The sequence below is a fragment of the Cibotium barometz genome, chromosome 60 (genome assembly GCF_041138505.1).
Source record: "Cibotium barometz isolate CiBa-2024 chromosome 60, ASM4113850v1, whole genome shotgun sequence".
Taxonomy (NCBI): domain Eukaryota; kingdom Viridiplantae; phylum Streptophyta; class Polypodiopsida; order Cyatheales; family Cibotiaceae; genus Cibotium; species Cibotium barometz.
Window position 1 is genome coordinate 37,033,146 of NC_141105.1, and position 27,922 is coordinate 37,061,067.

The following is a 27,922-nucleotide window of genomic DNA, read 5'->3' on the forward strand; positions in this document are numbered from 1 at the left end:
ATAAAAATATCTTATTTTTTTGAATTAAAAATACAAGGTAATGATGAAAAAAAGGCGTCTCTTTCATGAGTCCTTTCCTTCCTTACTGGGATATCAAAATTTAATTTTTTTATTAATAAACCTTAAATTTTAACTAATAAATCCAGTACTTGGTCAACTCTTTATCTTATGTGAACATTTACTCATTTTTGGGAGTTTTTTTTAATTCTTTTGTATTTTTGTCATCCCAATACTTGGATTAATCCTATTGGTCCTTTGGAACCTTATTTAGACCTTAATCATTTTTTTTTTGAAAATGTGGACTCTTAGACTAAGGTCTCTTATACACATATTCAATTAATTTTTAATGTACATTAAAAAATTCTTTTTGAACTTCTGTTTCAGGGGAATTCATCTTAGATATTAGGAAAAACTTTGTATAAAAAAATATCTCAATTTTGTATTATCTCTCTCTAGAATATTTTCTCTTTCTAGGTTAAAACAAGGAAAAAGAATGTTTTCTTGCATTCAGAAATAGGAGATGATTACAGAAACTGAAGGATTACCTTAGGTTGGCATCTTTTTGGGTTTTTGTGTCCATTGGAGCTAGCCAACAACAGTCGGTTAGATGGCCTAGGTGCCAAGGACTTATAAAAAAGGTACATCTTGATTCATTGTGATTCATTTCACTCCCTCAAGAAGTCAAGTCATAGATAGGATTTAGAAGGTCATTAGTCATCCTTTTGGGTAGGCCAAAGGTCATGGATTTTGTATAGATATATACACCTTTTTGGAGGAGGCCTTAGTACCGGAGGGGATTGTTTTGCACGAGTACAAGCAAGGTTATCTTCTAGTTCAAGGGCTACTTAATCCAACAGGCAGCCTTATTCATCCCTTTTTTATAGGTACATCATGGTTCATTGTGATTCATTTCACTCCCTCAAGAAGTCAGGTCATAGATAGGATTTGGAAGGTCATTAGTCGCTCTTTTGGGTAGGCCAAAGGCCATGGATTTTGTTTAGATAGATATACCTTTTTGCAAGAGGTCTTAGTACTGGAGGAGGTTGTTTTGCGCTCCAGTACAAGCAAGGCTATCCTATCCAACAAGTAGCCTTGTTCGTCCCTTGTTTAGAGCTTATCAAGAGACCATGCAGCTGAGGACATGTGTGATGCAAGTAGGGGAGAATGTGACATCCCTACGAGTATGCAAGGCACATCCGGACATCAGATAGCTGTCGGTAGGCAAAGTCGGACATCATAGGTGACACACCCTTTTGGGTAGGCTAGAGGCCATGGATTTTGTATAGATATATACACCTTTTTGGAGGAGGTCTTAGTATCGGAGGAGGTTGTTTTCCATGAGTACAAGCAAGGTTCTCTTTAAGTTCAAGGGCTACTCAATCCAACAGGTAGCCTTGTTCATCCCTTTTTTATAGGTACATCATGGTTCATTGTGATTCATCGCTCCCTCAGGAAGTCAGGTCATAGATAGGATTTAGAAGGTCATTAGTCACCCTTTTGGGTAGGCCAAAGGCCATGGATTTTGTTTAGATAGATACTCCTTTTTGCAAGAGGTCTTAGTACCGGAGGAGGTTGTTTTGCGCTCCAATACAAGCAAGGTTCTCGTCGAAAGAAGCTCCAATATCTCTTCAAGTTCAAGGGCTGCCCAATCCAGCAGGCGGCCTTGTTCACCCCTTGTTTAGAGCTTATCAAGAGGCCATGCAGTTGAGGACATGTGTGATGCATGTAGGGGAGAATGTGACACCCCTACGAGTATGCAAGGCACATCCGGACATCAGATAGTAGCCGGTAGGCAAAGTCGGACATCATAGGTGACATGTGGCATTGCGATGTGGTAGTGATGGCATGGTGGTAGTGACATGGCACTGATGATGTGGCTGTCAGGTCGACAAGGTTGACTAGGAGCATGAGTAGCCAAATCATCATATTCATTTGTCTTTCTCAGTGTTGGACTTTACACAAGAGTTTCTCCGTAGGTGAAGTGCTAGCTAGTAGTGTACATGTCATAGGGTTGTGATTTGCCATCTTTATTCTCTTGTACATAATATAGAGCACAAGTTTTGTGCGTGTTGTATGTAAGATTCCGTTGCACTCTTCTTTCCATCTCTAGAAAACCCTAGCACATAGGCATAAGTGTTCTACATGGGCTATTTAAGCAAAGCCCAAGTCATTGATTCTGAACATTGTGTATACACAATCATTCTAGTTTTATATGCTTGTTGTGATGATGTATATTTGGTGATCCCATTCCATCAAATTGGTAGTATGAGAGTTAAATGGTCCTATGGGAAAAAGATCAATTAAGCAATTTAGACTTTCTTCTTGAGTTGACTCTTGTCTTCTTAAGGCCATAGAAAAGGGCATATCTAATTTTGTAGTCAAGCTAGAAGAATCTTTAGGAGTTCAAGGCATTTTTTCTCATTGGAAAGCTACTATTTTGAGAAAGGCCTTTGAGAAACTCACGAAACTCTGTTCAAAGAGTACTCCCTTTGTTAGCAATTCTTTATCTTCTAGCGATTTAGTTGCTCTCAAGAAATTTCATCAAGATTTTGTTATTTCCTATGTAGACAAGTGTTCTAACAATTTTGTTTTTACTTGTAAAAAGTTTTACTTAGAATGTTTGTTAAGTGAAGTGAATTCTTCCTCTCAGACTTACTCTAGTTGTTCACTTTCTTCTCAAGACGTTATCTTGAACACCAAGAGTTTTGTAAATCGTTTGGTTTCAAGTGTAACCATACTTTGCCTTTTTTGTATATAGTTTGGAAGTTTCATAAGAATCCTATAAAGCCCAGGTTCATAGTTGCTTCTTGCAATACATCTCTGACGGATGTTTCTGAATGGCTTAGTCATTGCTTTAAAGCCCTTTTACCTAGTGTCTATGACCTTTGGAAAAATCTTCTTAAAGATGCAGACGTGCCTATAGACACAAGTTGGGTCATCTCCTTTGCCGCATGTTGAGGTTAGGCTGGGTGAAGATCCACTTTAGACTTTTGTGGTCAGTTACAAGCTGGAATTTGCTCCCCAAGAGAATAATGTCTCTATAATTTGAGGCAATGAACAACTGCTAAGAGCTCCAAATCATGGGTGGCATAATTTGCTTCATATTGCTTCAGCTTGCGGGAAGTATAAGCGACTGGTCTTCCTTCTTGGCCTAAGACACCACCAAGTGCTAGACTACTAGCATCAGTAACTACTTCAAATTCCTTGGCGAAATCAGGAAGTTTCAGGACTGGTAGGAGCAGTTCGCATCTTAAAATTCTTAAACTCCTCTCGGAGCCTGGCTGAAAAGTCGTCTCCTTTATGCCTACAAACCTTCGACTTCACAACCTTATACACCAAACTAGACTTAGAAGACTTACGTGTAAGGATTAGATTCCTTATGACAAAAGTTTTTGCCTATAGATTAGAAAAGGATAGATGCAAGGCTTTATTAGTAGAAAAGTCAACTTTTCATTTTCATTTTTCTTGGTTAAAAAGTAAAAATCAAGATGTAGATAAGAGAAAGAAAAGATTCACCAAAATTGTAGACAAAGATGACATTTGTACTTGGTTAGATTTTCTCCAAGATAACCTTTATATATCCTTAAGCGACTCTTTATTTAAGCAAGCAATTGGTATTTCCATGGGTACCAATTGTGTCGTCTTTCTTGCTAATTTTTATTTTTTTACTTATGAGTTTGATTTTATGGAACGTCTTATTTCTGCTAATACTTGTCCAGTCTTTCTTGACAAACTTTGTAATGTGAGACGTTTTGTAGATGACGTCTTTGTTCCCGACATTCCTTTCTTTCAAGTGTTTTTGTATATCAGTCCAAATTCCTTAGGTGGAGGGATCTATCCCAAGGAATTTTGCGAACTTAACCGCACCTCGAATAGCGATAGTTGTGCTTGTTTAGACCTTAAGATCACTTAATCATCTCAGGCTTCATAGTAGATATTTATGACAAACGCTTACAACCTGAATATGCTAACTTAAAGATCATTCGGATGCCACACTTTTCTTCAAATATTTCTGATACAGCTAACTATGGTGTTATCTACTCTCAACTTTTTGATTCTCTCGTCTTTGCTCTACTAAATTTACCTTTCTCTCAATATGATGCTTCTCAATACTCTTTCATGCATCTACATGCACAACTATAAGACTAACCCTAACACCTAAGGTTGGGAGAATGGCCTACGTAGCTCGTGCTTGACTGGGGCTCACAATGAGGCCACAACATCCGACAGATAATCCTAAAAAGGGTATTAATGTTGTATAATGTTACATAAAATGCATAGTGCAGGGTTCATGTGACACAGAGGGGGGGAGAGAGAGAGAGAGTGTGAGAGAGAGATGATAGAAAAAGATTGCCCAGCACAACAATTAATTGTATATGATAATACTCCCACATCAAGCCTCATCTTACATTCTCTTAATAAGAGGGTGTTCGCATCACTGGACACAATACTAGTCTCCAAAAATATCCTTTCTCAGCATCCTCCTTAATGGACAAGGGATGTGAGAAAACATTCTTTTTCCCAGCCCTAATAATGGTATTTTTTGGGTATTTTATGATTTATTTGGGGGTTTTTTGTCTTGGCTGCTGGCCTACACCTTTTAGGCTGACCAATCAGCACTCCCTCCCTCAGTATATATAGCCTTGCCTACTTTCATCATTGGTGTACCCTTCATTGTCATATCCGGTACCATCTGGCCACTACCCGGGACAACAGCCCGCCCTCTGCTACAAGCCATCGTGGGACAGTAGCTCTCTCTGCCATCATCAGCGTTTTACATCTGCTGTCATCAGCGTTTTACTTTTGCTATCATTATCGTTCTACAGAAGCCTTACATCAGGCTTACATCAGCACTGTCATCTGTGTTTTACATCAGCATACATCAGCGTCTTCATCAGCACTTCATCTACGTTTTACATCAGCAGACATCAGCGCTTACATCAGGATCAGGGCTTACATCAGCGCTTGCTTCAGGGCTCACATCAGTGCTTACATCAGCATATCATCTGTGTTTTACCACAGCCCATGGGACAGCAGCCCCTTCTACTATACATAGAGCATATCAGCGTTTTTGCCTCAGCTCTCACCATCGGGACAGCAGCCCACTCTTTGTTACATTATACCATCGGGACGGTAGCCCACTCTCTGCTTAGCTTCACCATCGACATCACATCAGGTACACAGCACCCATGTCACCAGAGCTTGCACCACTTGGGACGGCAGCCCTCGCTGCTCCCTTTCCACTTCACGTACGCAACACCCGTGTTAGTAGAGCTTGCACCAATGGGGACAACAACCCTCTTTGCTTCTTTTCCACTTTAGGTACGCAGCACTCGTGTCACCAGAGCCTGCACCCTTCAGGTCTTGCAGCACCCTTGTCATGAGAGCTTGTAGCACCACCACCACCACTTGGGACGGCAACCCTCTCTGCTCTTCATCTACTATCTCAGGTACAGCAGTACCCTTGTCATCAGAGCTTGCATCACCTCATCTTCTGCTGCCACTACCACCTCGGAGTGCCTTTGCATCCATTGACGCGAGCCTTCGACACCGACCACCACTCAGAGTGCTTTCCCTCACATGGACGCGAGCCTATGTCATTGACTGTGCTTTAGCTCTGACATCATCTCTGCTTCTACACTGGTCTTTCTTCTCAGAGTCACCTCATATCAGAGGGCTCTTGTACATATTTGCACTCACCTATATTCACTCACATATTTCATGCTGTGTGGTTTTGCTCTGATCTCTCGTACATCTGGTCCTTTCGTCCTTTGGGCCTCACATGGTATCAGAGCTATCGTGAGCAAAAGGATTGAAGACCTCGAGAGGACACATCATGGATTGTCTACCCGCACTCCGGGAGGACCAATTTCTCTCACCAGAAGTTGTTTCTCCAATCTCTGATCTGGACCACAAAAGAAATGGGACTTCTTACTCAGTGGAGGGCCCCGTTCAAGATCTCACTTTGGGAGACGATCAACCCATGTACATCCACTCATCCTCACCACCTTTGTCATCACGATCGCTATCTTTGACTTTATCAGATTTTGTTTCCAGAGGGCGATACATTCCTTCTGCCAGTGTGTTAGTGTGGGACCCTGGCATCCATCATCTTCTCTCATGGTCCGCTTTTTGGCTTGAGAGGGGGTGTGAGAAAACTGTATTTTGGCATCTTCTCTCATCTTCTCTCATGGTCCCCTTTTTGGCTCGAGAGGGGTGTGAAAACAATATTTTTCCCAGTCCTAGAAAGGGTATTTTATGATTTATTTTGGGTTTTTTTTTTGTCTTGGCTTTTGGCCTACACCTTTTAGGTTGACTGACCAACACCCCCTCCCCCCCTCTCAGTATATATAGTCTTGCCTATCTTTCATCATTGGTGTACCACTTCATTGTCATATCCAGTACCATTTGGCCACTACGCGGAACAATAGCCCACCCTTTGCTGTAGGCCACCGTGGGACAACAGCCCTCTCTGCTATCATCAGTGTTTTACAACAGCCTTACATCAAGCTTACATCGACGCTTACATCAGGCTTACATCATCATATGTGTTTTACATCAGCATACATCAGCGCCCACATCAACACTTCATCTGCGTTTTACATCACCAGACATCAGTGCTTACATCAAGGCTTACATCAGCCTATCATCAGCGTTTGCTTCAGGGCTTACATCAACATATCATCTGCATGTTACCACAGTCCATGCGACAGCAGCCACGTCTGCTATACATAGAGCATAGTAGCGTTTTTGCCTCAGCTCTCACCATCGGGATAGCAGCCCACTCTCTGCTACATCATACCATCGGGATGGCAGCCCACTCTCTGCTTAGCTTGACCATCGACATCACATGAGGTACGTAGCACCCATGTCACTAGAGCTTGCACCACTCGGGACGGCAGCCCTCTGCTCCTTTTCCACTTTCAGGTATGTAGCACCCGTGCCACGAGAGCTTGCACCACTCGCGACAGCAGCCCTCTCTACTTCTCACTATCCTTCAGGTACGCAGCACCCTTGACATCAGAGCCTGCACCCTTCAGGTCTTGCAGCACCCTTGTGATCAGAGCTTGCACAACCACCACCACCACCACTTAGGACGACAGCCCTCTCTGCTCTTCATCTACCACCTCAAGTACAACAACACTCTTATCATTCAGAGCTTGCATCACCTCATCTTCCGCTGCCACTACCACCTCGGAGTGCCTCTGCATCCATCGTCATGAGCCTTCGACACCGACCACCACTCGGAGTGCTTTGCCTCACATCGACGCGAGCCTTCGTCATCGATTGTGCTTTAGCTTCGACATCATCTCTGCTTCTGCACTAGTCTTTCTTCTCAGAGTCACCTCATATCAGAGGGATCTTGTACATATTTGCACTCACGCTTCTATATATATTCACTCACATATTTCATGCTGCGTGGTTTTGCTCTAATCTCTCGTACATCTGGTCCTCTCGTCCTTTTGCCTTCACAAGGGATACGCATATACTCAAGTATATAAATGCTACCTTGGCTAGTCCCTCCATCCACAAACTGGTTGGCCTATAGCAAGGAAGCCACATATACTTAGACATATAAACCCTGTCGTGGATGCCCCCTCTGTCCACAAACTGGCCACCCCCTTGGAGGAACCCTTCTGATGCATTTTGTTGTGTGGATGGCCATGTGTATGTTGCCTTTCAGCTTGAACAGGTTGCGTTTTTTCTCGATTATTCTCCCATCTTGCCTTTGAGTCTCACGAGTGGACCCTCTTTATGCACCTTCTTCCATCCTTGCCTGAATTTGTTCGAAGCACCAATAGGCTGCCTTGCTTTGTCTGCCCTCTACTTGGTGCATATGTGTAGCATGCGCCGAGCTAGGATCGTGTGAAACAACGAAGCCTTTCTTTAAACCTGAGTTTAGTGAGTCTTTAGCAATCCTTTAAAACAACATACATGAATATGAAAATAGATGTCTTAGAGATGATACCAGATGGGGTCCCGAATTACCCATTGAAGGGTTCCCCTACAAGCTAGAGTATTTGCTTTATTTCTTCTTCTAGAGCAAGGTGGTACCAAACGTTATGTATTGTATGGATCCGTACGTATTGTACGTTGTTTGGTACGGGAAAAAAAATTTTAAGACACGTAAAAATACGTACCATTAGTAAAAATACATAAAAATACATAAAATCTCAGAAATTTCAGCCACCTACATAAAATTTCAGTCCATGTCCACATTGACATATAAAACTTTCGAAATAGAGACACAAGGTCACAAACCTACTAATTCAAAAGTGAAAAATTAGAATCACAAGTCGTTAATCATACTTAATAAGTTAATCGTACTTAGTCACATTGTCACAAGTGAGTCGTGACAACTCACAATTCACATCAAAAAATGATGAAATTTGAAAATGAGTCTATGAATAATGACAAAATGTGCCATGTCCATACAACACCAAATCAAAACTAAGGTAATCCAAATCAAAACTCATCATCCGATGTGGATGATGACCCTGGAGAATCAAGCATATAACCCTCCGTGATGACATTGTCCTCGTCATCATACTCAGACCCTGTCATCATGGGCATAGGTGGGTGGGTTGCCTCATATGTCTCTGTCCTTGCCTCTGCATCATCCTGCTGGGTAGTGTGAATGAGGCGAACGGCCTCATTCGCACGTGCTCGAGGAGTCCGAATAGGCAGCTTCCCTCTCCGGGCGCCTCTCCGCCCAGAACTCTCTGCATCTGCAGGCCCCTCATGTAGCTGAATTTTATAAGCCCGGGCTCGCGATCTCGTCACCTGCCTGTCTACACTCTCCAGCTCTCTATGCAGGAGGCAAAGAATCTCGTCCTGCTCATCTCTCAACCGTTGCTCTGCCTCATCAATGGTGGTAGAATCTGGGACCAGCTTGACACGTGTTGGATCCACCTATTCAACGTAAAACCAAAGAGAACGCGGAGTGTCAACGACTCAACTGTGTGTATACTATAGTACAAAAGCTATATAAATGGGAGGCCAATCTCCATAAGAGAATGAATAGGATAAACTCACCTGTTTTGGGGTGCCCAAAGCATGATAAGCTCGTACGAGCTTCATGTTGGCCCTACAATAGACCAGTCTCTCTAGTTGAGAGGTGCTTAAACGATTGCGTATCTTTGTATGTATGAGCGAGAAAGCGCTCCAGTTGCGCTCACAAGCACCTGCTGAACAATCCTGCACTCCAATTCAAAAAAAGTGCTTCATTCATGTGAGCTCGGCAATTCCCAACAAGCTTCACAAGACTAGTTCATATGGCATAGTACATACATGATATACATACCTGAGATAGCACTTGCAGAGCTATATGTGTAAGCTGTGGAAGACCCTCTCTTCCATAGTTTTGCCACCAAGTAAGAGGAAGCTTGGTGGCCTCTGGTCTAAGAGCAACAGCTCTAGCAAATGAGGGTCCCAAGTTGTTGACCCAGCTGCAGAGCTCCGCATCAATCTCCAATTGCTGCTCCACATCATACATACTATTGATGTACCTATCTCGTAAGGTGAGCAGCTCTCTATCATGAAAGAGAAGTGGCGTCTTGTAGAAAGGATGGAGGAATGCAGCCATCCCATGAATGGGGCGACTCATATACCCCCATCGATAATCCACAATAGCCAATATATCATCTCGGCTGCAAGAGTAAAATAAACAGAGAAGTGGAGCAATTAGTAAGTCAAGACTCAAGAATCAAGATTCTGTAATCGTCCATCAAGAATCAAGATTTTAGTTACCAATTCTGTGTCAGGGACGTACAGGCTACAATATTACTCTTCATCTACATGAAGTGGTGGTACACTAAGCCCAAAGTGGAGCCCTCCATGTCTGTGACTCGCAGAAGTACAAATACTGGCTGCAAAGCCACTAAGAGAGTTTGCACATCCGTCCAGAGGGTCTCATCCAGTATCCGTCTTTGTATGTATTTGGTGGGCTCTGTCTGTGAATGATACATATCTCTCCACTTTGGATCCACAACTGTCTGTAATAGTGGATCTCTCAATTTGAAAAGCCTGTGTAGCACGAAATACATATAGGCAAATCTTGTCTTGGATGGCCGCACCATATCTACGTTGCTGTGGCTCCTAAAGAAAGCCAATGCCTGCTGCTTCTTTCTGAAGAATGTAGTGATCTTCGTGGCATCAGAAACTGTGGGTTGCACCCAACTCAGCTGCCTATGTCCTCCATAAGCAAATCAAGGCAATGGGCTGCACACAGAGTCCACACAATGCGAGGAAACTCCGCCTCTACCATGTCTCCCATTGCCTTGCAATTAGCAGCATTGTGTGTTACAACCTGCACCACATTCTCTCGACCAACCTCAACAATTGCCTGGCGAATATGCTCATAGATACTCTCAGCAGTGATGTGTTCGCCTGCCACTTCGCGTAAGAAATATGTACCAAGATATGAAGAGACAAGAATATTGATGATGTGTCGTCGCCATGTCACTCCAGCCATCCGAAATGATAGTGCAACCAAATTGTTGCCAACCTGCTTTCACTGGGACCAATGCCTTGTCTATCAAGGCCTTTTGCTCATCAAGCATCGTGGTGCGCATCTTTTTGTTCTCAAGCCCTGACCATGACTCCGTGTGTCTAACCTGGGCTATAGCTCTGACCATCCTTTTCCATTGGTCAGTCCTCAAAACATTGAAGGAGATAGTGCACTCTATGAGAGTGCGAGCAATCTCCATCTCAGCCACCTTTTGCCTTTCTTTGACCCAAGACTGTGCATGCACAGGAGAAGGCAAGGTGGTTTGCCTTTGCGTATATGTATCACCCTCATCCTCATCTTGCATGACAGAAGGCCTCTTTGTGGCAGACGATGCCCGCTCAAAAGAGGCAGGCTGAGATTGTGAATCCTCATCAACCTGCGTGGATGGACCGGCCAAGTCCCCAAGAAGAGCATCATGAAGCGCATCTTGTGTCTCTTGCGTGCCTCTTTCTCTTCCAGCTGTGCCCATTGCAGGGAAATTTTCAGCAATCAACTGATATCTCAATGCTTGTGGCACTCTCTTGCACCCTGCACTATTGTTGGTGTTGCCTATGCCTGTGAGGTGCTTGATGACACGAGTAATTGTACTCGTGAGGGTGAAATTGCAGTACTTGCACTGCCATTGTCGAGTGCCGCTACCTGCCTGCCCTGGAGTAGTCACAATGCGAATGACGTTTGTGTGCTCCTTCCAGTATGGGTTCTCTCGCTTCGGCATGATTGCTCTGACAAATTCAATGCACAATGCCATACAATTTCAATCAGGATTCAGCAATCATGCAATGCATAATATTTAGTGGGCAGCTCAGCTGAGAGGGAGAGGGAGAGGGAGAGGGAGAGGGAGGGGCTGAGAGCTCAGTATACGGTCCACAGATGGTGGGCTAAGGCTCAGAGAGAGAGAGAGAGAGAGAGAGAGAGAGAGAGAGAGAGAGAGAGAGAGAGAGTTATGTTGCCCACCATCTGTGGACCGTGCACTGAGCTCTCAGCCTCTCTCTCCTTCAAGTCTCTCCCTCTCCCTCTCCCTCTCAGCTGAGCTGCCCACTAAATATTATGCATTGCATGATTGTTGAATCCTGATATTATGCATCGCATGATTGTTGAATCATGATTGAAATTGTATGGCATTGTGCATTGAATTTGTCAGAGCAATCATGCCGAAGCGAGAGAACCCCATACTGGAAGGAGCTCACAAACGTCATTCGCATTGTGACTACTCCAGGGCAGGCAGGTAGTGACACTCGACAATGGCAGTGCAAGTACTGCAATTTCACCCTCACGAGTACAATTATACGTGTCATCAAGCACCTCACAGGCATTGGCACCACCAACAATTGTGCAGGGTGCAAGAGAGTGCCACAAGCATTGAGAGATCAGTTGATTGCTGAAAATTTCCCTGCAATGGGGGCAGCTGGAAGAGGAAGAGGCACGCAAGAGACACAAGATGCGCTTCATGATGCTCTTCTTGGGGACTTGGCCGGTCCATCCACGCAGGTTGATGAGGATTCACAATCTCAGCCTGCCTCTTCTGAGCAGGCATCGTCTGTCAGAAAGAGGCCTTCTGTCATGCAAGATGAGGATGAGGGTGATACATATATGCAAAGGCAAACCACCTTGCCTTCTCCTGTGCATGCACAGTCTTGGGTCAAAGAAAGGCAAAAGGTGGCTGAGATGGAGATTGCTCGCACTCTCATAGAGTGCAATATCTCCTTCAATGTTTTGAGGACTGACCAATGGAAGAGGATGGTCAGAGCTATAGCCCAGGTTAGACACACGGGGTCATGGTCAGGGCTTGAGTACAAAAAGATGCGCACCACGATGCTTGATGAGCAAAAGGCCTTGATAGACAAGGCATTGGTGCCAGTGAAAGCAAGTTGGCAACAATTTGGTTGCACTATCATTTCGGATGGCTGGAGTGACACATGGCGACGACACATCATCAATATTCTTGTCTCTTCATATCTTGGTACGTATTTCTTACGCGCTGTGGCAGACGAACGCATCACTGCTGAGAGTATCTATGAGCATATTCGCCAGGCAATTGTTGAGGTTGTTCGAGAGAATGTGGTGCAGGTTGTCACAGACAATGCTGCTAATTGCAAGGCAATGGGAGACATGGTGGAGGCGGAGTTTCCTCGCATTGTTTGGACTCTGTGTGCAGCCCATTGCCTTGATTTGCTTATAGAGGACATAGGCAAGCTGAGTTGGGTGCAACCCACAGTTTTTGATGCCACGAAGATCACTACATTCTTCAGAAAGAAGCAGTAGGCATTGGCTATCTTTAGGAGCCACAGCAACCTAGATATGGTGCGGCCATCCAAGACAAGATTTGCCTATATGTATTTGGTGCTACACAGGCTTTTCAAATTGAGAGATCCACTATTACAGACAGTTGTGGATCCAAAGTGGAGAGATATGTATCATTCACAGACAGAGCCCACCAAATATATACAAAGACGGATACTGGATGAGACCCTCTGGACGGATGTGCAAACTCTCTCAGTGGCTTTGTAGCCAGTATTTGTACTTCTGCGAGTCACAGACATGGAGGGCTCCACTTTGGGCTTAGTGTACCACCTCTTCATGCAGATGAAGAGTCATATTGCAGCCTGTACGTCCCTGACACAGAATTGGTAAGTAAAATCTTGATTCTTGATGGCCGATTACAGAATCTTGATTCTTGAGTCTTGACTTACTAATTGCTCCACTTCTCTGTTTATTTTACTCTTGCAGCCGAGATGATATATTGGCTATTGTGGATTATCGATGGGGGTATATGAGTCGCCCCATTCATGGGATGGTTGCATTCCTCCATCCTTTCTACAAGACGCCACTTCTCTTTCATGATAGGGAGCTGCTCACCTTACGAGATAGGTACATTAATAGTATGTATGATGTGGAGCAGCAATTGGAGATTGATGCGGAGCTCTGCAGCTGGGTCAACAACTTGGGACCCTCATTTGCTAGAGCTGTTGCTCTTAGACCAGAGGCCACCAAGCTTCCTCTTACTTGGTGGCAAAACTATGGAAGAGGGTCTTCCACAGCTTACACATATAGCTCTGCAAGTGCTATCTCAGGTATGTATATCATGTATGTACTATGCCATATGAACTAGTCTTGTGAAGCTTGTTGGGAATTGCCGAGCTCACATGAATGAAGCACTTTTTTTGAATTGGAGTGCAGGATTGTTCAGCAGGTGCTTGTGAGCGCAACTGGAGCGCTTTCTCGCTCATACATACAAAGATACGCAATCGTTTAAGCACCTCTCAACTAGAGAGACTGGTCTATTGTAGGGCCAACATGAAGCTCGTACGAGCTTATCATGCTTTGGGCACCCCAAAACAGGTGAGTTTATCCTATTCATTCTCTTATGGGGATTGGCCTCCCATTTACATAGCTTTTATACTATAGTATACACACAGTTGAGTCGTTGACACTCCGCGTTCTCTTTGGTTTTACGTTGAATAGGTGATCCAACACGTGTCAAGCTGGTCCCAGATCCTACCACCATTGATGAGGCAGAGGCTAGAGCAACGGTTGAGAGATGAGCAGGATGAGATTCTTTGCCTCCTGCATAGAGAGCTGGAGAGTGTAGACAAGCGGATGACGAGATCAAGAGCCCGGGCTTATAAAATTCAGCTACATGAGGGACCCGCAGATGCAGAGAGTTCTGGCCGGAGAGGCGGCCGGAGAGGGAAGCTGCCTATTTGAATTCCTCGAGCACGTGCGAATGAGGCCGTTCGCCTCATTCACACTACCCAGCAGGATGATGCAGAGGCAGGGACAGGGACATCTGAGGCAGCCCACCCACTTGTGCCCATGATGACACGGCCTGAGTATAATGATGAGGGCAATGTCATCACGGAGGGTTATATGCTTGATTCTCCAAGGTCATCATCCTCATCGGATGATGAGTTTTGAATTGGATTACCTTAGTTTTGATTTGGTGTTGTATGGACATGCACATTTTGTCATTATTCATAGACTCATTTTCAAATTTCATCATTTTTTGATGTGAATTGTGAGTTGTCACGACTCACTTGTGACAATGTGACTTGTCTTAAGTAATAAGTATTAAGTACGATTAACTTAATAAGTATGATTGATGACTTGTGATTCTAATTTCTCACTTTTGAATTAGTAGGTTTGTGACCTTGTTGTGTCTCTATTTCGAAAGTTTTATATGTCAATGTGGACATGGACTGAGTACTTGGGCGCTTCTTACTAGAGATATACTGACAGAGAGCAGTTACTTCAGTTAAGAGAGAGGAGAGCCCAGATTCGACAGGCTCAGCTGATTGATTTTTTATAGAGGACAGCCATGCCAAATCCCACAGTGATGGGCCGAGGGGTCACTTTGAGGAGAGCAGAGGAGATTCAAGCATTGCGGCGTCCAAGAGCGCCTAGATATTGACGTTTCCACAGACATCGACATCTGATCAGGGACATTTGGGCACGACACCAGAGGCGACTACAGGAGAGAGGAGAGCCGAGACCCATTGATTTGGCGGCCATCTTGCATATCATTACAATTGGCGCTAACATGTATGACATATTATACTCTCCCCCCCTCCCTCCCCTCTCACCACAGGATGGAGCTGACTAGGAGCATGCCTGCATTGAGCATCGTTGTATCACCCTGGCATATAGTTGTGTATTTACCCCAATAGTGCTCCATCCTTATATATGTACATACATCCCGACCTCAGTAGTAGTTTTCTTTTAGTTTTCTTCATAGTCACAAGGAAAGGAAGACGGTAACGAGAACGGGGACGGGGGAGGGAATGACACTCAAAAAATACTTTTTTTAAAAGTTTTTCTACTCTACACTTATTCTACTTTGGAAGTACATCAAAATGAGCATAAATTTACATATAAGCTTTTGAGTCATATTAATAAAATACGCTAATCAAAGAGTAAAGACGTTGACGGTTGATTGTATTAATAATTAAGTAGATACAAAATATCAGTTCAGCTTACTTTTTGGATCTAGTTTTGAAACGAGAGAGAGAGAGAGAGAGAGAGAGAGCCTAGAGGCCTAGAGGCTTGGAAGTTGGAAGACTCAAGAGGCTTGAGGGAGAGGTGAGAGAGAGAGAGAGAGTCTAGATAGTAGAGAGTAGGGCCTTGTGTGAGAGGCTTGGAAGTTGGAAGTTACTAAGTTAGAAGAAGCTTGAGGGAGAGAGAATAGCGAGAGAGAGAGTTGCTTGAACTTTGAAAACTTAAAGGGGTGTGTGTGTGCTTGTAGCCTTGTAGTCTTGTTCTTATATAGATATTAGATAGGCAAGAGAGAGGCAAGGGCAAGTGAGAGAGAGAGAGAGGTAAGGGCCAAGGCCCAAGGCTCAAGCCTAAAGGCCAAACCTCAAGGCAAGAGAGAGGCAAGGCCCAAGGCCCAAGCCTCAAGGCCCAAGTCTCAAAGGCTCAAGGCCTTCCCAAACGGCTAGAAAGAGCCAAAGCAAATGGCTAGAAACGGCCCCGCAAACGGCTAGAAATGAGCAAAAGAAACCAGTCTGACTGCGCAGAATGGCTCCCTGCCGTCCCCGTTCCTACTGCCGTCCCCTTCACCGTCCCTTGTGAGGGACGCCTCCGGGGAGACGTCCAGCCGTTCCCTGCTGTCCCAGTTCTTGAACTGTCCCGACTCGGCATCTCTCCGTTCTAACAGTCCGTCCCTTCCGTCCCCTGTGACTATGGTTTTCTTCCAGTTGTTGTATTGTGCACTGAGCACCATCTGATACTCAGAGATACCACATACATTGTACATGGTTTTGTCTCATAGGCCAGTTCTCTTTGGCATGAGAGAGACATTAATACAATCTTTCTTTCTTTCTTTCTCTCTCTCTCTCTATTTTCTGCACATCTATATTCAGCTTTGTGCGTTATTCTCGTCGTGAAAAGTGTGCTGATTTCTGAGCATTGAAGTTATTGATCTCCCCCGAAGCTTCCGCGTGTTACAATGGTATCAGAGCCTACTTCAAGTGTAAAGATTGAGCAAGAAACCAGATTTCTTTTTTCTCGCTTGTGGTTGGTTTTCAGGCTCCGGTGGACAATCCCTTTCGGAGTTACTCTTGTCCCTCGAAGGACGGCTGGTTTTCAGCCTCCAGAAGTCTCCCACACACATAGTGGATGGTCAGATTGTGCTCTGGAAAGAAGGTGCATTTTCTTGCTATGGCGAGCTTCGACGACGAGAGAGACCAAGAACCTTGGGACCAAAGTGCACCAAGCAGTCCAGCTGGGCATCACAGGCATGAGTGTAAAAGAAATGTTTCAACAGATGATGCAAGCAATCGCAGACCAGAATACCAAGTTGGAAGAGCAGAAGACGCAGATACTAGCTTTGCAAGAGCGCACCCGTTCTCCATCTCCGCGTTTTGCATCTCCTCCTCCCTCTCCTTTCGTTTCCCAGATTCTAGATCCTCTACATAGGGACTCTCTCAAAGAGTCACGACCGCAGCCGGGTTCGATGCTTGAGTTACAAATGCATGCATTGGAGATTCGACAACGTGAAGACGACGCCATGCGACGCGTGGAACATGAGCGATACCTTGAGGCTTTGGACGCAAGACTGACACCAGTGGCTTTCTCAAGTCATTTTCTTGAGAAAATGAATTCTAATAAGTATAATGGTAAACTCGACCCCACAACTCTTTTTTCATGGTTGCATCAATTTGAAGCTTAGTTTGCTGCAGTTAGAAAAAATGATATTGACAGGGTGATCTTAGCTAGTTGATACTTGGAAGGTGAGGTCATTCCTTGGTGAACTGCGGTTTCTACAGTCCCATTACCTTGAGCGACTCAAAGACGAGTTTAGGAGAGCGCGTCAAAAGGTGCAAATAAAATTTCAAACTTATGTTTGCAGTTGGGGCTTATCTGATATGGACAAGAAATGGCAATTCCTGTATGGTCTTGACACGCAAATCCAGTGGGAGGTGCATATGTTTAGGCCAGCCACCTTCAAAGACGCACTCTCGCTTACGCAGAGTGCTGAAATGAAGCACAATGGTGGAAAGCCCAAGAATTCCCAGCCGGCTACTCCCAAGGCTACCACCTTGGGGGGAAAAGGCCAGAACCAGACGAGTTCTTTCCCAGAACATAGCACACGAGCCTTCTGCTCCAAGAACTCAACCAATGTGTCCAAGCTTACTCTAGACCAGAAAGCGGAGGCAGGCAAGATTGGTGGCAAGTTGAGTGCTGAGGAGATTGCTTAGTACATGGAGGAGGGTAGGTGTTTCTTTTGTCATACAAAAGGACACACTTCTCGGAAGTGTTCTAAGAAGACTACCGCTCCAAAGACTGCCACCTCAGCCTCCACGGCTTCAGTGGTGAGCCCGGCTCCCACACAAACCCCAGTGGTGGCTGTCTCTAGTTCTTCGAATCTCAATGCTTTAGTTGGAGCAGTCATAACCGGGAGCTCGAAGATAAGCAAAAGGGCACGCACCTATGACCAAGAGCATGAGCGCAATGAATTGCTCAAGCCCTTTGGCTACAGAGTTGTTGTCTTGTTTGACAGGTGCAGCACGGAGGTCGTGGTCACGGAACAGGCTGCTCGGCGTGCCCGTTTTGTCCTGACTTCGGGGGACAAGCAAGTTTAGGGTCTTAGCACAGGCATGACGACGAGCATCAAGTATGAAGCTCCTGGTTCAAAGTTAGCTATTCACGGCATAGAGTTTGTGCGTGAATTTATGGTTCCTTCTCTTGTGCGTGATTTTATGGTTGCCCCTCTTGTAGGAGCAGACATAATTTTGGGCATTCAGTGGTTTCACAAGTTCCTTCATGATGTCAAGTGGGGCATGCACACTTTCCAGATTAGTTGGAATATGTTCAACGTCCCAGTGACCATTAAGTGTGAGCTAGGAATCTCGAACTTTCCGCTCATAAGCCACTTGCTAAACGAGCAATTAGGAAAGGCGCACGTTGTGTGATGATTTACATCCATACTGTACATCCATACTGCCTAGACGATGGCTCCATGAAAAGTTCAAGAAGACTTTTCTTTGGGACAATCTCCCTCCCCGGCTCCCCCGTCCAAATCGGAAGACCACAAGATCGATCTCTTTCCAGGCTCGAAATCCCTGAGCAAGTTTTCATATCGCCTTTCCAAGGCAATGGAATTAGAGTTGGACCGCCAACTCCAAGAATTGTTGCAATCTGGCTTCATCCTCCCCAGCGTGTCGCCATTTGCAGCACCAATCCTGTTTGTCAAGAAGAAAAATGGGTGTTCTCGTTTGTGTGTCGATTATCGTGCACTCAATAAGCTGACTATCAAGAGTAGATTCTCGATGCCTCGAATAGATTATATTCTCGAGAGGTTGAATGGGGCTAGGGTGTTCTTGAAACTTGATTTGAAGAGTGGGTACCACCAGGTGAGGATTGTTGAGGGGGACATTCCCAAGACGGATTTCTGTACGGATCGGGCCCACTATGAATTTGTGGTCATGCCTTTTGGCTTGACGAACGTCCCAGTCACATTCAACCGCATGATGATGCGGGTGTTTCGGGAATTGATTGGAAATGTGTTTTCATATTTCCGGACGACATACTAGTATTTTCAGCTACAGTTAAGCAGCATGACATTGATGTGGAGAAAGTCCTACGCATCTTCGGTTAATAAAACGATATCTAACTTCTCCAAGGTTGTGTTAATCTTGCGATGACCACCAACAAGTGAATCATGGGCATCATGGAGGAGTGCCGGTCTTTTCTCCCTTAGAACACATAGTCGACCCTTGTAAAAGAGCCAACTGTCCTGAATGGTGTAATGGCCCGATTCGGAATAAAGGGCCATACTCTAAGGAGTTTCAAATTTTGGACAATCTATATACTGTGTCTTCATACTGTCTAAATCTTTCCCTTGTATCTCCAACAAAGTGGACTCGTGCACTGTTTGAATAGGACCTTTGCGATTTAGAGCGTCGGCGCGACGGGGTTGTTCTTACCCGGCACATACTCTATCATTCCTCTAAATTTTTGGAACAACTGACTCTACCGGTGTTGTCGATTGCTCCACTGTGCACTTGGCATAGTTTGTAACCACTTCAAGGCCTGGTGGTCTATCTTTCCTAGTAATTTCCCTTCAATAAAGAAAAAGTTTTCACTGCTTTAAGACTATGATAACCCCGAGCAACTCTTTGTCATATACATAATAATTTTTTTTCTATATCATTCAACTTTCTGTTGTAATACGCCACTGGTTTGCCTTCTTGTTGCAAAATTGTCCTATGGCGAGATTACTAGCATCCGTGATTACCTCAAAAGGATCATCCCATGATGCGAGTTAAAGAACTGGTGCTTCGGAAGCTACCTTTTTAAAAGCCAAGAAAGCCTCTAAAGCCTCACCTGTGTCTTAAACTTTCTATCTGTTAATGGTGCTGCAAGGTTAGAAAATTGATCCATATGTGAGCTATATGCTTGGCACAAGCCCACAAAGGAACGCATCTCTTGGGCTGCCTTTGGAACGTCCTAATCGAGGATTGCCTTTATCTTTTTAGGATCAAGGCGAATGCCTTTGGAATTGATCACATAACCCAGGTATTGGACTTCTTGAACTCTAAATATGCTCTTCTTTGCAGTAATGTAGAGTTCGTTGTCTGGCAAAAGCTATTAGACCTTCTGGACATCCTTCACGTGCTGCCATGTAGTGGTAGAAAAATAAGAATGTCATCCAAAAAAATGAAAAGCCATATACTGATGAGTACGTCAAAGACTTGTGACATCATCTTCAGTGCATTGGTCAAACCAAAAGGCATGACCACAAACCCACAATGCCCTCGTTCTGTTTGAAAGGCAGTCTTTGGAATATCGGCCTTGAAAATCCTGACTTGATGTCTTTGGAATATCGGCCTTGAAAATCCTGACTTGATGATAGCCACTTTTGTGGTCGATCGTTGTGAAGTAGTGAGCACCGTTGAGCCTTTCAAGGATGTACTCTATTCTTGATTGTCAATTTGTTCAAGGCTCGATAATTCACACAGAGACAGGCCGGTCATTTGGGATTCTATTGGAGTCACGGTGGATGTTGCTATCTGCCGTGGGTGGACATAGATCATCGCACACTGAGCTCCCTTTCCGATAGCTCTATTGGCTTGAAGGTGGAAAATAAGTGGAATACCTTGAATGCTCTGATCCCCTCTAATGATAGTAGGCTCAAGCAAACCTTCGACGATTGTGAAGGTGTCCTACGTCCAATCAGGAATGGGCTCATACTGGTGGAACCACTGAATTCCAAGGATCATGTTGCACCCAAGAAGGGGCAATGAAGTCCCTCTGAAATTGGGTCTTCTGAACTGTGAAGGCAAACTGTTGAGCTTTCCGAGAAATATGACTACTTAGGTTGGGAGTGAACCCGTTCACGTCCAAATGATACGGCACAAGGGCACATTTCATCTTGGTTGCGAAATGCGGAGAGATGGCATCTTCTGAACTGTCCATGTCGAATAGGACAACAAACTCTTACCCCTTCGATGTGCCATAAGCTTTGATAAGACCTTTTTGATGCTCCTTAGCGCTGCCCTCTTGCTTATCATCGAATACCACTACGAGTACTGCATTCAAAGCGGACAAAAGTTGAACGACATTGGTGGTCGAGGGCGGGGGTAGAGGGGACATAGATCATCGCACACTGAGCTCCCTTTCCGATAGCTCTATTGGCTTGAAGGTGGAAAATAAGTGGAATACTTTGAATGCTCTGATCCCCTCTAATGATAGTAGGCTCAAACAAACCTTCGACGATTGTGAAGGTGTCCTACGTCCAATCAGGAATGGGCTCATACTGGTGGAACCACTGAATTCCAAGGATCATGTTGCACCCAAGAAGGGGCAATGAAGTCCCTCTGAAACTGGGTCTTCTGAACTGTGAAGGCAAACTGTTGAGCTTTCCGAGAAATATGACTACTTAGGTTGGGAGTGAACCCGTTCACGTCCAAATGATACGGCACAAGGGCACATTTCATCTTGGTTGCGAAATGCGGAGAGATGGCATCTTCTGAACTGTCCATGTCGAATAGGACAACAAACTCTTACCCCTTCGATGTGCCATAAGCTTTGATAAGACCTTTTTGATGCTCCTCAGCGCTGCCCTCCTGCTTATCATCGAATACCACTACGAGTATTGCATTCAAAGTGGACAAAAGTTGAACGACATTGGTGGTCGAGGGCGGGGGTAGAGGGGTGGTACAGTTGTGGCGGTAGCCCCACTGTAGAGGCTGGTTGTTTGCTCTTTTCCGCCTGCCATTTGGTACAATCCTTCTTGGCATGTCCTGTGTGGTGGCATAAAAAACAACGTTCTCTTTGAAGTACCGTTCCTTCTCATCTGAGTGGAGGAATCCTCCAATAAGACCCTCCTTGATCTTTTCTTTAGGGGTCTTCTTAGGTCCATCTTGTTGCTCCTTCCCACAGCCATTATGGTCCTTCTTCTTTTGATCCTTGTCGGTGTTGTTGGGAGCCTCCTTACCCGAGTGCTGGTTAGACACCTGGTTCTGTTGGTTGGATTGTGTTTGTCGTTGAGGTTTGGGGGTGACTGGAGCAGTCTTGGGCTTGCCTCCATTGAGCATTATCTCATGATTCTGTAAAAGAGTCAAAGCCCTGTCATATGTCTGAGGTTCAAAATTTCGAACGGGGAACCGAATGTTTGGATCCAATCCTCGAATGAACTGCTTGAGCTTCTGCTCCTCGGACCTTCCCAACTGTTGAGCTGATGTGATCACCTTGTTGTAGTAGCACATGGGAACCGTTTTGGATGAGTTTGTAGAACTCATCATGTAGATTTTTCATGTACTGCGGGGGTAGAAACCTGGGCACTAATGACGTTAGTGGGGATGTCGTAGTATCTACTCCATACTATGCATAATGGAGTGGATAGTTATATAGTCTTGTGGGTTGACTACCATGAGTATATAACATGCATGTTTCTAAAAGCTGAATTTGGGCATGTTCTTGGATTCGTCTAGGTATATAATTCAACCGTATTAGCGGACATGCAAATTTCACATTGTGAAGTTTTTGTCCGAGTTGCGGCCAGTTGATATTGTGCTTATTCTTTCTATCTTTAGCAGTGCATTTGCCTTATAACTACTTATTTGCTGTACTAATTCTTTCTATTTGCTGTACTATTATGGCCGAGTCTGCCATGCATCTTCGAAGGTTTGATAGAAACTTAGTACGAAGGGCTTTGTGGGAATATATGCTCTTATGTGTGTGTGTGTGTGTGTGTGTGGAGTGCGTGTGAGAGCATATCTTGATACAAAGTTCTACACCCACTATTGGGTACTGATGACGTTAGTGGGGGTGTTGTAGTATCTAGTCCATACTATGCATAATGGAGGTGTTAGTTATATAGTCTTGTGGGTTGACTACCATGTGTATATAACATGCATGTTCCTAAAAGGTGGATTTGGGCATGTTCCTAGATTCATCTAGGTACATATAGAAACCTCGTCTTCAAATCGGGCACAAAGGTGTGCCAAGCATAGTTCGGGAAGACACTGCAAGGATCTGTATGCAAACGGGACCAATGTTACTACCAAGTGATTGCATCACTTGTGAGGTGTGGAGCCGCCAGATGGGCTTTGTCTTGGGTTTTTGTGATTTTTGAAATAGGAAAGTGGGCAACGAACTGGTGAATGAACTGAGTCATTACCGAATGGTCGCACTTGCCATCGTACTTGGTGAAGTTTGCTAAGGCACGAATAACTGTTGTCGAGGCTATGACTGGGGTTGTGGAGGATTGAGAAGGGTGGAAGAAGTTACCAGTGTCTGGAGTCTCTGTTGGAACTGGTCCCTGGAGTCTTCTCGGGCTTGTCGCTGGTGGTTTGCCTTCACTTCGAGCTCCGCCCGCAATCGCTCCTCTTTGGCCTTGCGTTTGGCTTTCTGTGCCAATTGTTTGGCCATTCTTGCTTCACGGTCTCACTCTTCCTTTTGAGTCATCCATCGATACTATTGTTCCATTGAGGAACTTTGTTCTTTGGGTGTCTCTTGCTGGGCCAATGTTTGATGTAATTTTGCCAGTTTTCTTTATCTGCACTCTTTCGAGTTTAATTTGGAGTTGCCTTATCTACTCCTTTAGCTTTTGGGTGTCTTCGACTTCTTTTTGTGGAAGGGTTTCTTCGAATGGTTCTTCTTCTTTAGTGATGTCTTCAGAGCTTGATGCCATTGTGGATGGGCGAGTGGTTTTTCGCGATCTCAGCTTTACCATCCAACGGATGGCCTCACCCTAGGTTGCCTGGTTGAATCGCTCTGATACCAATGTAGCATGCGCCGAGTTAGGATCGTGTGAAACAACGAAGCCTTTCTTTAAACCGGAGTTTAGTGAGTCTTTAGCAATCCTTTAAAACAGCATACATGAATCTGAAAATAGATGATGTAGTGACGACACCAGATGGAGTCCCGAATTACCCACTGAAGGGCCCGCCTTGCAAGCAGGAGTATTTACTTTATTTCTTCTTCTGGAGAACTGTATACAAGCTGAACTATGTCCACAAGACTGAGCAGACAAACCGATAGATTGTGACCGCCAAACGCAAGGGCAAAGCGACCAAACGTTGCCCGAGACTGAGGGAAGGTGTGCTAAATACTCCTAAAGAGACTAACCTTCTTTGCCTTGGACTGTAGGCAAGAGCCTAAGCATACATGCTTGAATTTTGATGATAATCTCTGATTTATGACTGATGATTTTATGGACCGAACAGCAGTTGCCTTTCATATGCTTCAGGGTGCCTAGTTGGCTGCCCCTTAAGCCTGTCGGTTGGCTGAAACTGTCCACGACTGACATTTAATGCCAGTCGGCTGCCTGCAACAAGTCAGGTGGCTGCCAGTCTTGGCCGACTGGGCCCCAAGACCTCAATGGGTCTTGCTGACTGCTCCACAACCTCCCAAGGGCTGGTCGGCTGAGCCTATAAGCAAGGCTAGGGGATTGTCTATCCCTTGCAAGGCTAGCCCACACTTTGGGGGCTGCCTTGGGGCTGGCCCCATCTATATGAAGTGCAATTATATGCTCCTAATGCATCTTTTGCTATGGTTGACATTTACATGCTCCTGAATGATGAACACTTGCTGAATTCTCCACAATGGGTTAAGAGGACTGACCTGACTCTCTAAGGCCAAGAGACTGACCTCGTGCCTGACATGTCCCTGACTGGGCTCACAAAGGGGTCACGGCATACGACAAATAAATCCTAAAAGGTACTTTTATACATGTTTCTTGCACTGTTGATGAGCCAGTTTGTCATCATGTACCACAATGCAGGGGTGCACGTGACAATTTGGCCTTCTTTCTTTCCCTTTGGCTAAACGCCCCTTGCACACACGAGCAATCTAGTATAGAATTTGCAAAACACAACCTTGATGAAAAATGCAAACTTGAGTGAAAATGTTGATGATGATGGAGTCTTTCGCGATGAATTTCCATGCCCTTGTGAGAGGAAAAAGGTTGCAGCCGCCTTCTAACAGTTTGATACCGATGTAACATGGGTGCTGGTGGAATCGTGTTTTTGATTGATTGATTGTGATTAGTATCTAATCAGAGAATTAAACCCATGTAACAAACTGCTTCTACTTCATGTTCAATACGCAGTAGAGAGAGATGACCTAATCTACCATGTATTACAAACATGAACTATATACAATTCTAAATAGAGATACGCAATGAAGCACTGGTCGTGAGTTCTCAATGACTTAATTGACTGATTAATGAATGAAAATGACCAAGGCCTAGACTCCTATTTATAGCATCTAATGTTGGTGAGTTAGTTACCAACCGTACCAACGGTAATAGTAATGCGTGCAACGCAACTAAGCGTGTTCACAAACTAACCCAATAACTCTGTCCACATATGGTTGCTCATCAATATGGCACAATAGCCCTTACAAACACATGAATCTGGCCTTGTACTCGATCTCTGAGCTACCTTAAGGATTAAAGCATGTCCTGTGCACATGACATGTTAGAAGTTAATCCTTAAAGCATGTCCTGTGCACGTGACATGTTAGAAGTTAGATATATGTGATAATTACTCGTCTTGACATACCTTATGCTGTGAGTACCATGAGTCGACATTTGAAAAGAAAACGAAAACTCACGCGTGAGTATTTCAGAGATACGATGGGTGTAAGTTGATCGTTAACGGGGAGATGTGAAAGATAATGTTCACTTATTTAGCACTTGGGAGACAAACTCATTTATTGATTGTAAACTAAGGTTCATATATGGTGATTATAATAATGAATAGTTGTGGTTAGTCCAAAGGTCAAGACCTTGGACATTCCATTTGAGGGCTATCTAAGCAACGCCCAAATCATCGATTCTGAATGTTGTACACACACAAGCATTCTAGCTTCATGCTTCTCAGTTGTGATCTATGCTTGTTGTGATGATCCCATTCCATAAAAAATGGAACAGTAAACTACCTACCTACCCATACAAAGAAATGATCATGCCACTAGAGAGTTACAAGGTAGCCATGTAAAATATGGGCGTTGTCACTATGTTACAGCTCATGTATAATCTCATATATGCTCTATATGTCCACTATTTGTAGAGGGGGATCTCTATTGTCTTTAAAGAATCTCTCGGATGTGAAGTTGAGAGAGAGAGAGAGAGAGAGAGAGAGAGAGAGAGAATATTTTAGGGAAGGCTGAAATAGCGTATGAGACCAAATACACGATACAAAGGTCTTAGGGACTTCATGGACCTTAGGCCAAATATGTGAGGGAGAATTAATTATACTAATGTCTGCAAAAGGCCAAAATGACCTTCGTGACCAAATACACAAACAACCCTTACTTCAAATTTGTGGTCTTGGAAAAGTAAAAGAGAAAACACCCAAGGAAAGAACTAAATGTGATCCTACTAATCAATTAGTAGAGCTACGATGCTAGGCATCAGATACATTCATCTCAACTAGAAGCGATTTGGTTTTGTTTTGGGTTCTGGTTTTGTTTTGCTGAAATCCTCAACGACTCCTCACCCTCACGATAGACTTCCCACTCGCCTTCTTTGTGAGCTGTTTGAACCTTGGCTATTTGAGAGAGAGAGAGAGAGAGAGAGAGAGAGAGAGAGAGAGAGAAAAGGGGGGGGGATGCTAGGATGAAAATTAACAAGAAGAGGATAGACCAAAACTAGAGACGTTAAAAGGCCTATTACTAAATCGAGTTAACATTTTACAGAGAGATTCTACAAGCCTTGGCAATGAGAATAGTGAACTCAAGTTGAGACTCCAGGCTATGGAACAGCAAGCACAGCTTCGTGAAGGTTAGAGGTTTGCTTCAAGGTCATGTGTCAGATCAGTTCGTTCTGCTCATGTTTTTGATGGCTTCATTGAAAAATGGGTGTGCAAGGTCATCAGTACTTTTATCATTTGTGTTTGGGTGATCAATTGGAGGGGATTTCATGTTCAATTTTGCCTTGCTTTTTAATGTATACAGCTTTGAATGAGGCCTTAAGGGAAGAGGTCCAGAGGCTTAAGATAGCAACAGGACAAATACAAGGGCAAGCCTTGAACGGACAGCTTTTACCACTGCCACAACACGGCCCCCATCGTACATTGCAGCAAATCCAGTATCAGCATCAGCAACAGAAACAACAATTGCAGCAACAGCAACAGCAAACGCAAACCAGCAATTCATATCAATCTCCAAGCCAGCAACAGAATCAAGCTGAGCTCCCTCCAAAGACTTTGGATGGCACATTTTCTGATTTGAAGAACTCATTGACAAAATCAGAGGAGTCTGCCTCTGGTACTGTTGGAGCTGGCCCTGAAGGATGATAACTGCCATGTTGCTCTATGCATTGGAATTCATGATTCTGCAGAAATTGCTCACTGTATATACCTCTACATATGTGAGAGAGAGAGAGAGAGAGAGAGAGAGAGAGAGAGGACTGGGCTTCTGTATTCTTAAAAGTCTTTCAGTTTTCAGGACACGGCAACTGGAATCTCACCATTCTTTTACTAATTTAGGCTCACCTTGTACATTGGAGAAACAAGCAGATACCTGCAGACCCTGCAATGATTTGAATCATCTGATGTGTTAGTCTGTTAGCTTATTTTTTTGTGCACTGTTTTTTCTTGAGACGACGAGGATGTGATTTGAATCATGTTTTGGTCTGTTAGGCTCAAGCTCTTCTTCCAAGAGAGCTCAATTTTTTTGTGTGCTGTTGACTTTTTGAAATGTCAGAGCGCCCGTCGGCCAATTTTCTGCTCCGTACCCATGAGAGCATCGTTTTTGTGGAGAGGGGCATTCTGCAGAATGCTTATGTGTAGCTTAATATCCTCGACGAGCTAATAAGATACATCAAATTACATCACATAGGTCTTGTTACTTCTGGGAGCAAGTGTTAATACTGTTTGTGTTAAGGACGAACCAATAATACAGGCCATCGTGAGCTTTTGCGACCCTTTCAACACCACCCAAAACCCTCTTGCCTTGTGCACT

The 27,922-nt window shown here is 44.3% G+C and overlaps 2 protein-coding genes across 5 annotated transcripts in view; one reads left to right on the forward strand and one right to left on the reverse strand.

Annotated features, from left to right (window-relative positions):
• Positions 1–27,528, forward strand: part of LOC147605312 (bZIP transcription factor 30-like) — a 48,277-nt gene extending 20,749 nt beyond the window's left edge. For all 4 annotated transcript variants that reach the window (XM_086793945.1, XM_086793944.1, XM_086793946.1 and 1 more), the window contains 2 exons: positions 26,657–26,741; positions 26,915–27,528. In XM_086793945.1, the coding sequence (XP_086650071.1) occupies positions 26,657–26,741; positions 26,915–27,255 (426 nt within the window). In that variant the 3' untranslated portion in view covers positions 27,256–27,528. The remainder of the gene's footprint in view (positions 1–26,656; positions 26,742–26,914) is intronic.
• On the reverse strand, positions 8,467–9,635 carry LOC147605314 (uncharacterized). Its single transcript, XM_086793902.1, has 3 exons — positions 9,305–9,635; positions 9,037–9,198; positions 8,467–8,913 (listed from the first exon to the last, which is right to left on the reverse strand). Exons 1-3 carry the CDS (start codon positions 9,605–9,607, stop codon positions 8,467–8,469), a joined length of 912 nt encoding a protein of 303 aa, XP_086650028.1. The 5' UTR covers positions 9,608–9,635.
• Positions 27,529–27,922: the final 394 nt, after the last annotated feature.